General features: G+C 48.3%; 1 protein-coding gene across 1 annotated transcript in view; it reads left to right on the top strand.

Annotated features, from left to right (window-relative positions):
* The first annotated feature begins 1047 nt into the window (after nt 1-1047).
* The window catches only part of BOC (BOC cell adhesion associated, oncogene regulated), a 40431-nt gene continuing 29664 nt past the window's right edge, over nt 1048-11814 (top strand). Inside the window, exons 1-2 of the mRNA XM_065876293.1 lie at nt 1048-1144; nt 1836-2114. Coding sequence (XP_065732365.1) covers nt 1048-1144; nt 1836-2114 — 376 coding nt within the window. The remainder of the gene's footprint in view (nt 1145-1835; nt 2115-11814) is intronic.

The following is an 11814-nucleotide window of genomic DNA, read 5'->3' as shown; positions in this document are numbered from 1 at the left end:
CTTTAATTCTGTCATTTTTAAAAAATGTATTAGGTATATGCACATTTATGATTATACACTCAAGATGTGTGTGTTTCACTATGTGAAAATTTTATGTCACTAAAATTTAAAATAATCTGATTAGGACTCAGGGCCAAAAAGAATGTGTATAAAGGAGATCCTCTGGAAAAAAAAAATGATCTGGCAGAAGACCAAGATAAAAATGAAATTGTCTATTAAAAAAAAAGTACAGATTTTGTAGAGATGGAAAATACCAGAATTTCAGCACTAGGGGACGGAGAGAAGAAGAGGGACCTTGGCTGAGTGTGACTTTTGTCTGTGTTTGTGTCTGGAGTTGCAGAGGTTAGACAAGCTGAGGAGGGTTGGTAGGTTCCCGGAAATCAAAGATTGTTGACAGGGATGTAGGTGAAGAGCTGGGGTGAGTCAAAACAGGAGATCTTTCATGAGCCTCTGAGACTTTAGGATTCATTAATTAGTAGCATCCCCTACCTGAGGGATGCAGCATGCGTTCAGTATACTATGACAGCACTGTGCACGGTAGTCTAAACTAGCAACGTGGTGTGCCACGTAGCCCTGGGCACCTAGCCTCCTGCAAGCAAATGGTAAAGATAACTGCATCCTTTCCAGCATCTGTGCTGGCTACTCACTGCCCTGAGCCTGGGACATGGCTGCCGGTCTCCGCCTCTCCGTGTCCTGGGCTCTCCTGTCCTTGTTGCTATGGGTGCACTGGGCAAGGCTCTGGCCTTCTTACCATGACATCACCTTCAAGCTCAAAGGGGCAACTTAGAAGCAGCTTATGTTAGATGAGAAATGGCATGAGAGTGTTCTTTAGTCTTCCAACAGCCGGCCAGGTCAAGACTTTGAATGTTACCACCTGTGTGATGGGAGCAGGGGGCATGGGGACAAAACCAGGCCCCATGGCTACCACAGGGGTGCCCCAGGCATTCTTACCACAGCCGTTTCTCTCTCTTTCTCGCAACAGAGTGTAGCAGGGGATTGCGGTACCTCTTTGAGTGACTCCTGTGGCTTATGGGACGTTGACACACCATGTCGCGTGGGATGACGATAACGCAGAGAGGAAAGAGGTCCGAGGTCACACTTGCTTGCCTCCTCTTGGCCATGGCCAGCTGCTTCGCAAACCTGAGTGAGTGTTTTCCTTGCCTTCTCGGTGGCCCTTCTGGGAAGAACACTTTGCCCCTAGTGTCAGAGGGAAGCATCAAGCATTCTACAAGGACCCTCTAAAAAGGCCTCCTTTCTCCTGGATTTCCAAGAGCATTTCCTTCCCACTGACCTTCAGGGACACGCTCAATAATACAAGATGAGAAATGATCTCAATAACGTCATATTGGTTGTATTTTAATCATTTGAAACTTATACTAGGGAGGAGTAACGATAATGACTGAACTACCTTTTATTGAGCACTTAACTATATGGCATTACAACAAGCAGTTTACATGCATTGTTTGTCAGCTTCCCAGCGACGCTGTGAGACAAATATTATTAGTCCCATTTTACAGATAAGAAACTGAGACCCCAAAAGGCTAAAGTTCCCTGGCTCAGAAGCAGTGGCACAGGGATTCAGACACAGCTCCTGTTCAGGTCCGAAGCCTGAGCTCTTGCCTTCACACCACACTGCCACTCCAGTCTACTTTCTGGGGAAAAGGCCAGGTTGGGGAAATGGACCCGACGTCAGCAGAGTTCTTCAGAGAAAGGTCAACTCCTCTCTGGCTTGCTCAACTCTGAAAGGCTGCCTGGGTGCGGTGCTTCTGAGCAGGCCATGCTGTTGGTTTCTTGGGGGGTGTCAGTTCATCGCCACATTCCTGTTCTTCCTCCAGACGAGGTCCCTCAGGTCACTGTCCAGCCTTCTTCCACCGTCCAGAAGCTCGGAGGAACCGTGATCTTGGGCTGTGTGGTGGAGCCCCCCTGGATGAACACCACCTGGCGCCTGAATGGGAAGGAGCTGAATGGCTCGGATGATGCCCTGGGCATCCTCATCACCCGCGGGACCCTCGTCATCACTGCCCTCAGCAACCACACTGTGGGACGGTACCAGTGTGTGGCCCGGATGGCTGCAGGGGCTGTGGCCAGCGTGCCAGCCACCGTGACACTAGCTAGTGAGTACTGCTCCTCTGCCCCCTCCCATTCTCTCTCTGCCCCCACCCCAATCAAACCCCCTGTCATCAGTCCCACCATAAAAGGGGCCTTGCCAGCTGACGTTTCCAATCAGAGAGTGGTGGCTGCCCAGTAATCTCCAGTGGCTGGGGACCTTTGTGCTCTCTGAGTAGAGGCAGGGTCTGGAGTGAGCGTCTAGAAAGAAGGAAACTTGACATGGTTGAACTGTTTCTGTGGGCTCCAGAGCTGGGCCACGCCGTGCCTTTCTACTTGGTCGCCCTGTGGTCTTTGATGTCGTTGTGCCCCCCGCGCCCCATCCTCGCAGCAGTTGCAGTCAGAGCATGTACAGGGCCACGTGTGGTCCGAACAGAGCCCGCCCATTCCCCCTTGGCCTCCTGCCTCTCTGCGGGGCAGGCATAGTCTAAATTCCTGAAACAGAAGTAGTGGAACACAATGAAAAGGAAACTGTGGGACGGAGGGTAGAGAGGAAGAAGTGAGGTGACACTTTGGTCCAAGGAGGTTGCCGGGAGAAGACTTCATGCTACTCTTGTATATAATTGCCACTTGGGTACACTATTGTACCCAAGCTCAATACACACATTACCTGATTTTCGACCCGTGGTACGTATGGGAAATGAGACTTGACTGGGTAAATAAACTTCCAAAGGCTTATTTTGGAAGCGCAGCCGCAACACCTGCTCTTATATGTGGAGTCTACAGCCAGGACGTTCACTTGGCCCTTGAACAATTCAGGGTGGGGGTCGCTGACCCTCTGGGCACTCGAGAATTGGCATATAACTCATAAGGGGTCCTCTGCATCCGCAGGTCCAACAGTATCCGCAGGTCATGCAGTGCCATAGTATTTACTGTGCGGGAAAAGATCCCCAGCCACGTGGACCCACGCAGTTCAAACCCATGTTGTTCAAGGTCAACAGTATTAAGAATTACCTCCCCTTCCTGGTGGCTGAAGCCTAGGAAACAGGGGATCTTGTTGAGAGTTCCATGGTGTTTGGGCTTAACCTTTTAAAAGGTCTCCTGAGCTTGTTCCCTCACGACTTAGCTGTGCCTCTTTATCCCGGACAGCCCTGCTTCCATGTCACCATCGTTATCACCCTCCTGGACCATGTGGTTCCAGGAGGTTGATGGTCCTTATGTTACGGGTCACACCTAAGGCAGCCAGCTTCTAAGATGCTCCTTAAGTGTCAGCTGGGGTCCCTGAGGTGTGAGGCGTGAGTCCTGGGGAGAAAGTGGTGAGAGAAGAGGGAGTAGAAAAGCAGGCGAGAAAAGACCCTGCCCTGCCCTCTGGTTTCCAGATCCCTAGAAGGACTTCACTCCCATGGTAGAATAGAGACTAGAACGAGGCTGGCAACAGTATTCCAGTTTCCTGGGGAACCAGTTTAGCAGCCCTGCCCTCTTCTCAGAGGAGGCCGGAAAACAGGGTGGGTCCCTAGCTACCTCCCTAGTGGGGGAGGCCAAGCCTGGGCTGCATTTGGAGCCACTTTGCCTCTGTGGCTGCAGCAGCATTCACTGAATCTGAGTGCCAGGCCTCTGGGGAGCAGGCTTAGGGTTCGGGTTCAGTGAGGCAGGCAGGCCCTGGGCCACCTGCTGGGCCCTCCCCCCAGGTGTGCTGGTGGGCTGGGGCAGGGTGCTGGGAGAGCTGGGTGAGGAGGGTGACAGGGGTCAACTCGTCATAACAAGAAGGGCTGAGGCCAGAGCTACACTTCTTGCCATCATACTTCTCTCGTAGATTTTTAAATTATAATTCAATTGACTCTCTAGAAAGTTTAGAATATATGGAACATAATGTCTCCCCACCGTCCTTGTACAACCACCATCATCATTTTGGAGTGTACCCTTCTGGTCTTCATCCCTACCTATATTTTTACACTACTGAATATACAGTTTCTGTCCTTATTCTCTCCCCTTTGACATCATATGACAAGCATTTTCCATTGGCCATATGACCGGATTTACTTTTTCTTTTTTATTGAGTATAAAATGCATCCAGTAAAGTACACAAAACGCATGAATGTTAAGTGAACAGCCCAATGTGTTTTTCGCGTGTACGTACCGTGTACCCACCGCTCCGGCACGCTCCTAGTTAATCTGTCCCCCGTCCCCCTCCAGAGCAGGAGCACAGTTGCTCATGGCCCTAGAACATCCCAGAGTGTGGCTCTACCATAGTGTCCTGAACGCTCTTCCTAGGGCTGAGCGATCGGGTCCTTGCCAGTTGTTCATTATTACAAATGAGAGGTGCCTTTTAGCAACCTTTGTGCCTTTAGCAACGCCGCTCCTCCAGGAGGTTTGCTCACCTGCAAATGGTCAGCCCTCGTCTGTGAAGACTTGGGAGACTCCCTAACTTGGCCTGATCACAAGCCAGCCTGAACCTCTCATTGTTTGGAGAACGGGAGAGCTGGAGAGTATAAGATTTATTTTGGAGCCCTCCTTCTACTTCAAGGTGAATCTGTGTGAGGAGAGACAATTTATAGCCTTTATTTTTTAAAAAATTCCTGGCCCCTTCTTTCTCTGGTGCTCAAAGGGATCTGCAGTTGGCAGTGAGGACAAAGGGAATGGTTTGGTTGCAACCCAAGAAGGCACAGTGAGAGAAGAGGGGGCTTGTGCAGAAGCTGAGGCGAGTCTTGTTTGAAAACCAAGAGCTATTGGCTTGTCATTTAGGCATGAATCAGAAGAGAAATGTTTGGGCCTGACCAGAAGATGGATGGAGAAGTGCTGGAAATGGGGAGAGCAGGCTTGGAGGGTCTGTGTCCTGGGGAGAGGGAGTTGGTGGACTGGAACTACAGCCTCCCAAACTTGGAGGAGGCAGTGACGGGGTGGCGGGAAGGCGGGAGAGAGGGGTGCTGTGCTTGGGTTAATGCCATGGGGGATTTGGCCCAGACTCAGCAGCTAGATTAAGTTTCCCAGAGCACATTCCTGAGCAGAATGGGGGCTGTGTTTTGCTGGGTGGCTGGTGTGCGAGGGAGGCCGAGCAGCAGAAGGGATTATGGAAGGCACGTTCTGCATTCAGAGGCGAGGCCGGCAGCGGTGTGCCGGCGCTCACACGCACGCACGCACACCCACACTTGGTGTTTCAGGCTTCCTTCTCCTCTGGCCTCTCCCCAGTGCATTCAGATGTTCATCCTCAGGCAGGGCACTTGCTGTTTGGCCTCTGTGGCAGGGCGCTGCCTCCTGCATCTCGGTGAACCCCTAGAGATCACTGGGGGTTTTCAGTGATGGGGCTTTCAGTGATGGGGGCGTTCAGTGATGGGGGCGTTCAGTGACGGGGGCGTTCAGTGACGGGGGCGTTCAATGATGGGGCTTTCAGTGATGGGGGCTAAGACCTGGCTTGAGGATTCAGGGATGTAGAGGAGGCTGCTAGCAGAACTTCCCTGGTCCAGACCACTTTTACTCTGATGCCAGGGGGTGCGCTTGAACTTTACCCCTGCCTGGTAACATCAGCCTGTGTTCTTCAGGTAAAATGGGACCACCTGAAGTCTCACGTGTGCACTCCCACCCTCTCCTCCAGGTGGTCCTGGCTGTGTGGAGAACTGCTTTTCTTACTCTCTGTGGAGGTGCCCTTCCCACTCTCTTCTGTGGAGATTTTTTTTCCCTTTTCACTTAAGCTTTCTTTGTGGTGAATCTCTCTTGCTGCTAATGCCTCTCTTCAGACCATGTTGTCTAATTCTTTTTGAAACGCTTTGACTTTGCTCTCCTTTCTTACCTCTCTTCCTCTTACCTCGCTTTTCACAAGCTTCACACCCGGGTGCCACCACTCTGTGAGCCTGAACCAACAGCGGATGTTGCCCGTGGACACCGCATTCCTTGTTGCTGGACCCCGAGGCATCCTTAGCGTTGTTCTCCACACAGCACAGCACGTAATCACAGGCAGTTCAGAGCTGGCATGCAGCGTGAAAGCTGTTTCCGACCCCTTACCACTCGTCAGCTACCATTCAGATAAACTCCTAATAATTCTTCATTTTTACCTTCTTTCTATCTTTTCAGTTAATTCTCCCAGTTATCCTATAATCCCTAGGTCCTAGTCATAGTTGGAAATAAAATAGGCGGTGACTGGGTAGTAATTCTATATCTGGGGATTTTAGTCCTCAGTCTAATGTGAAGTCTTACGTTGGTGCTGGTTTAATTGACAGCCGATATGTAACCCCTCCGTAAGGTCTTTAAGCCCTAGGACCAGTCACGTACTCCTGAATTATCCTTCTCTGGCATCAGAGATCAGAGGCAAGACAGCTGACAGGAAAGGAAGGAGTTCCCCTTAGGCAGCTGTGTCCATGACTCTGTGCCTTTGAGGAAAGGTCAGAAGGGGACAGGGGCCCTTTGTTACCATAATTTAACCCATGAGTGAAATGAAGAGCCCAACTGGTATGATGGAAAAAACAAGAAACTTAAACCGAGGATCTTTTTTTTTTTTTTTTTTAAGTTTTAACTCTGCCACTTAAGAGTTAATGTGGCTTTGGGCAAGTCATTTGATTTCTCAGATTGCCACACCTGTGAAATGAGCACAGTAATGATCACATCATCCATCTTATGGTTTTGTTTTGTTTTGGTTTGTAGAGAATCAAATGAGAGAGTATATGATAGTAATATTTTGAGGCATCTTATGAATTCCAGACTTTATTCACTCACCCATTTGGTCAGCACATATCCGTGGAGTATCCTCTTGCAGAAGGCTCTGAGGCCTGTGCCCAACCCTGTGCTGCCCAACTGCATTCTGGGAGCAGCCCTAGGACGACAGAGCCCAGGAGGGGCAAAACTTCCGTCACAGCCAGAGCCAAGAGAGAGGACTGGCTTATCAGGAAGAGAGAGCAAACCCATTTCCTGTGAAGTTCTTAGCTTCCCCTACTCACATGTTCTCCAGCCTGGGTCCCCACCTCCCCGCCACCTTTGAGAGCAGCCCGTAGTGTCACTGCATATATGTTGTCAGTGTAGCCCGCAGAGCTGCCCATTTATGCTTGTGTTGGCTCACTGCTGCTTATTGTTCCAAGGAGACAGTGCTGGTTTGCGCTGGCAGGATGGGCCGACCCTGGCCCTTGGCCTTGTGAGTTCCACAAACAGAAGCCATGACTCTTCTTACTCAGCTCCCCAGCTCTGATTCCCATCAGACACTTCCTTAAGGTCTTCTGTGCTGTGACCCTGAATTAGAATAGGCCATTAAGGATTGCTGTCTCGACATTAAAAAAAAAAAATTTCTAGCTTCCTTTATCCTTGTTTTTATTTATTTTTTATTTTTTTTTTTTTTTTTTTTTTTTTTTGTGGTACGCGGGCCTCTCACTGTTGCGGCCTCTCCCGTTGCGGAGCACAGGCTCCGGACGCGCAGGCTCAGCGACCATGGCTCACGGGCCCAGCCGCTCCACGGCATGTGGGATCTTCCCAGACCGGGGCACGAACCGCTGTCCCCTGCATCGGCAGGCGGACTCTCAACCACTGCGCCACCAGGGAAGCCCTATCCTTGTTTTTAGTCAGGGTTCTCCAGAGAAGAAGAGCCAATCTCTCCCCCCGCCCTACATATATATATAAAATGCATGTATGTATATACACACACACACATATACACACATACATAATTATATAAACACATATAATTTTATGGAGAACATACATATGAATATATATACACACTTATATAATTATATATACACACATGTAATTTTATGGAGAACATATATATAATTATACACACACACACACACATATGGGGAGAGAGAGAGAGAAAGACGAGTAGAGAAAGGAAAAAAGAAAGGGAGAGAAAGATTTATTTTAAAGAATTGGCTCACATGATTGTGGAGGCTGGTAAGTCCAAAATCCATAGGGCTAGCCGGCAGGCTGGAGATTCATGAGTCCCACTAGGGAACCAGCAAATGAACCGTTCTCCTGAGTTCAGTATCCGGGTGTTTTGGAGATTCGTGTCCTGCGAATTGGGGAGTGTTTAGAATTTCCAACAGCACAGTAAGACCTAGTCCCTCCTGTTGAGGATCTCTTAGTCTGATGGAGAAGGTGGACTGCATTTACATGTTAGCCATAAAGCAAGTCAGTCAGACCCATGAGTTGCCTAATAGAGATACAAACAGATTTTAATGGGAGCTCAGGTGAACAGTGATTCATTTCAGTTTCAGGGCATTGAGGAAGACTCAGGGTTGAGCCTTGAAGAATGTGTGCGGGACAACCTTTATCTCTAATTTTTTGAGTCCTCACATCCCTTTCTCAGACCTTCAAAAACGAAGTTCAGCTCTCTACATCGTGTACTTAGACCTAAGCCCAGTGCAGTTTCTTGGACGGTGCAGATAATTCCATAGTGAGTTCAGTCAGATCCTGAAATTAGGATGAGGTAGCAAGAGAGAGACGATCACCCAGTGGCTGTATTTCCCTAGGAGGGGAAAGGAGCCTGCAGCTGAAAGCTGGGTCTGAAGATGCCCTCCAGGCAGTGTATGAATCTGCCTTTGCTGGGAGAGGTAGAGACACAGCTCCACACGGTGGTATAGTTGGAAAAGGATAACTAACTTGAGCTTGAAATCCAGCTGCTTTACGCCGTAAGCGTTGTGTATTTTACTTTGCCAGTTGGACAAGAAAATTATTGAAAGACAGTTTAAACCTAAAAGCTACTAAGCAACTTGAGTACCTAAATAGGAGATGACTAAGGAATACCTTACAGCTTTAGGCCAAAGTCATATTAACCCTTTCTATTTTCTACTGGATACAAGCAGAAATTCACACCTCACAAGAATTTCCCCTGGTGTTCTGGTGAAATCTTCAAATGGCTTTGGCAGTGCTAATCCCAGTAGGCCTGGCACAGGTGCCCAGACAAATGTGTGGAGTTAGCTCAGGGCATCGTGGCAGCAACTGCCCCAAACAGCCAGGGTTCCAATTCTCTATTTAGCAACCGTCAATATTTACCAAAAGAGGGCTCAGTTCCATGGTGCATCTTCTCCCAAGGACGTGCTTAGAACTCTTAACCTACCCCACTCCTCTCCTCAGTCTGTTCTTTGCACACACACCCATATGCTTAAATAAAATCCTAGGTTCATTTTCTAAGCTAAGAGAAAAGGGAAGGACCACACAGGGTGTTAAGCAGGTACGACTATAGATTCAGTGAGCCAGAACAGACTTTACGAAGCCTTTTGCACAGGAAGACAAGGGGAAGGATTGATTAGCTTGCTTGAAATCACTGGAACCTCTAAAGAACATGATGCAAGAGGGTTCTTTTAAAAGGAAAAAGAATCAGGAGAGCAAATGAGTTCCTTGGCTCTCCTTTTTATGTGTGTGTAGAAGAGTTTAGGGATTTCTACCCTGATCTTGTTTTTTAGACTTGCAACTATTTTTGGAATCTGGTAATAGTCCCAGGAACTATAGAACAGTGAGTCTGTCCTGCAAATGGGACAAAATGTTCAAATCTAAATAAAGGACTGTCACTTAATACTGAGGGAAAAAACGGTAAGCAAAAGGAAAAAAAAAAACTTGCTGAGGCAGAAACAGCATGTTTTTTTCTTTAGGGAAAATTGTGCTTCGTTTTTGGTGAATGCGTTCCTTTTCTACTTAAAAACATTGAAAAGGCGTCACAGAGTAAGACCCAGGCTGCAGCGTGACACTTAAGCCTCCCTCTCAGCCCTACCTCCCACTCCAGAGCCAGCAACCCTGCCATTTCCTCAGCCTTGCACTGGTTTTTGGAATGGCGCTCCGTCCACCTGTAACAACCTCCTTTCCATTCTCTTCCCCAGAGAGTTCCCACCTCCCTTTGGTTAATAGATAATTCCTTCTCAGTTTTCAAGATTCAAGTATCTTCTCCTCTAAGAATCTTTTCTTGACGCCCTCGATCCCCCAAGTCTGGAATGGGGTCCCCTCTTCGCGGATCCCTACCATCCCGAGTTTACTTCTCTAGGCCTCTCCTGCCACCGTCTCTTTGCCCTTCACCTCTGTGACCACCACACTGCTGCACAGCAGTGGGCCTGGCACAGGCTAGGCCTTCGGTGAATGTCTAGGGAGAGGCAGACTCCAGATAAGATGTGTTTGAAGTCTAGAAGATCAGAAAGGGCATGCAGAAGGTGAACAAAGATTTCTTCACCAGACTATGACATAGTAAAAATATTGAGGAAGTAAACAAGAAAGGATGAAGCAACATCTTGGGATATAAACAGGCTGAAAATACAAATAGATTCAGGAAGGGTTTAGAAAAAGTAATGGACGTCAGAAGCGTGAAGCATTTTTAGAGGAAACTCTGGAACGTTTGAAGGGAGACGCCAGTGGAAGTGGCTGCACGTCCTACCAGATGCCTCACGGGACACTGTCAGAGAGGGTGGGCAGATGACATGGGTCGTCATTACTGCTTTTAGGACTACGTAGTTCCCAGGTGTGTGGAAGGGAAAGCGGGAACCACTGTGGGTCCCACGGCCTTCAGACCGTGCCCCTGCCTCTCCCACCTAGAATTCTGTTTGTAAAGGCCACGCTGAAGGGTTCACATCCATTGTTCCTCTGAATGCCTCCGTCTTCTCTCCTCTCTCTCTTCCTGTACAGGCCGCCAGCCTGCCAAAGGCCATGCCAGGAAGCAGCTCTGGCTCTGATGAGTCCAGACCACCGGGATTCACATTAATTTTTCCATTGCTAAGTTTCTAGTTTATATTTGGTTGATCAGAGAAATATGTGTGATGTGGGTTGCTGACAAGTCAATCTTCTTTTTCCTTCTTCTCTCTTTCCCCAGTGTATGTTTTCAGACCATTTTATTCCTTCGTCTAGTCCAAAAGAAACTCCCCAGTTCTGCTAGCCAGCCCTACTTCACAGCAGCACTGGAGTCAAATAAATGGGATGGTCTACAGACATCTTCTCTGTTCATCTGGCTGCCAGACTCAGTGGAGAAACGGCTCCCGTCCTTGATTTGTTTTCAACGATTAATAACATTTCTCATTCTCATATGTCTTTTAAAAAATATATATTTTTAATTGGTTCAAGCCAAGAAATTCCTGAAGCATTAGGCCAGTTTACTGCAAATCATTTAATGACATTGCAGACTAGGTTGTTTTTCTTTTCCTCCTTCTTCCTCTCGCACCCCTCCTTTTATGCCCTCTCTCCTGTCCTCCCCACCTCCAGTTTCGACTCTGATCTTCAGCTCTCCTCCCTCTGGGCCTTTCATCTCTTCCCCAACCTCAGCTTTCTCCCACTGCTCCAATCTAGGTGCACACCCCACCTTAACTCAAAAGAAAAGAAAGAAACACAAGATTTAACAAATAATATGTTTGGCATCTGCCAAGGTTTTTCTCTCCCCCATAGAAACTGTTTTTATTTAAGTGGCATGCCTTGCTTTCATCAGAAAGTGTGTGTGAGAAATTTCATGTCACGTTTCCATGGCTGTCAGGAGACAGCTTTGGAGCCAAAATTATGCAATTGAACAGGCAGAAAAAAATCCTGAAGAGAGCAAATGTATTTGTCCACTCTTCCAGCCTGCAAAGGGACGGTTACTCACTCCACCAACCCCCTTTCTAAGTTGCTCTGGAGATCGAGGTAACCTAACTTAGGTTGGAATGCTGGTGAAGGTGGCAGGGACTACGCCTGGGGACACCACTCGTGCGAATTGTTGTACCCTGCCTTGTGTGTTGCTTTAACTGTCTTTTCTATTAGAGTAAAGCTCCTGTGGTTAGGAACTACGTCTTTATCTTCTTGGTATCTTCGCAGCTTCTGGCTGGCTGAGTGAGTGAATCAGTGGTG

Source organism: Phocoena phocoena, chromosome 4, assembly GCF_963924675.1.
Source record: "Phocoena phocoena chromosome 4, mPhoPho1.1, whole genome shotgun sequence".
NCBI lineage: Eukaryota > Metazoa > Chordata > Mammalia > Artiodactyla > Phocoenidae > Phocoena > Phocoena phocoena.
This window is presented reverse-complemented; position numbering and strand designations above follow the sequence as displayed.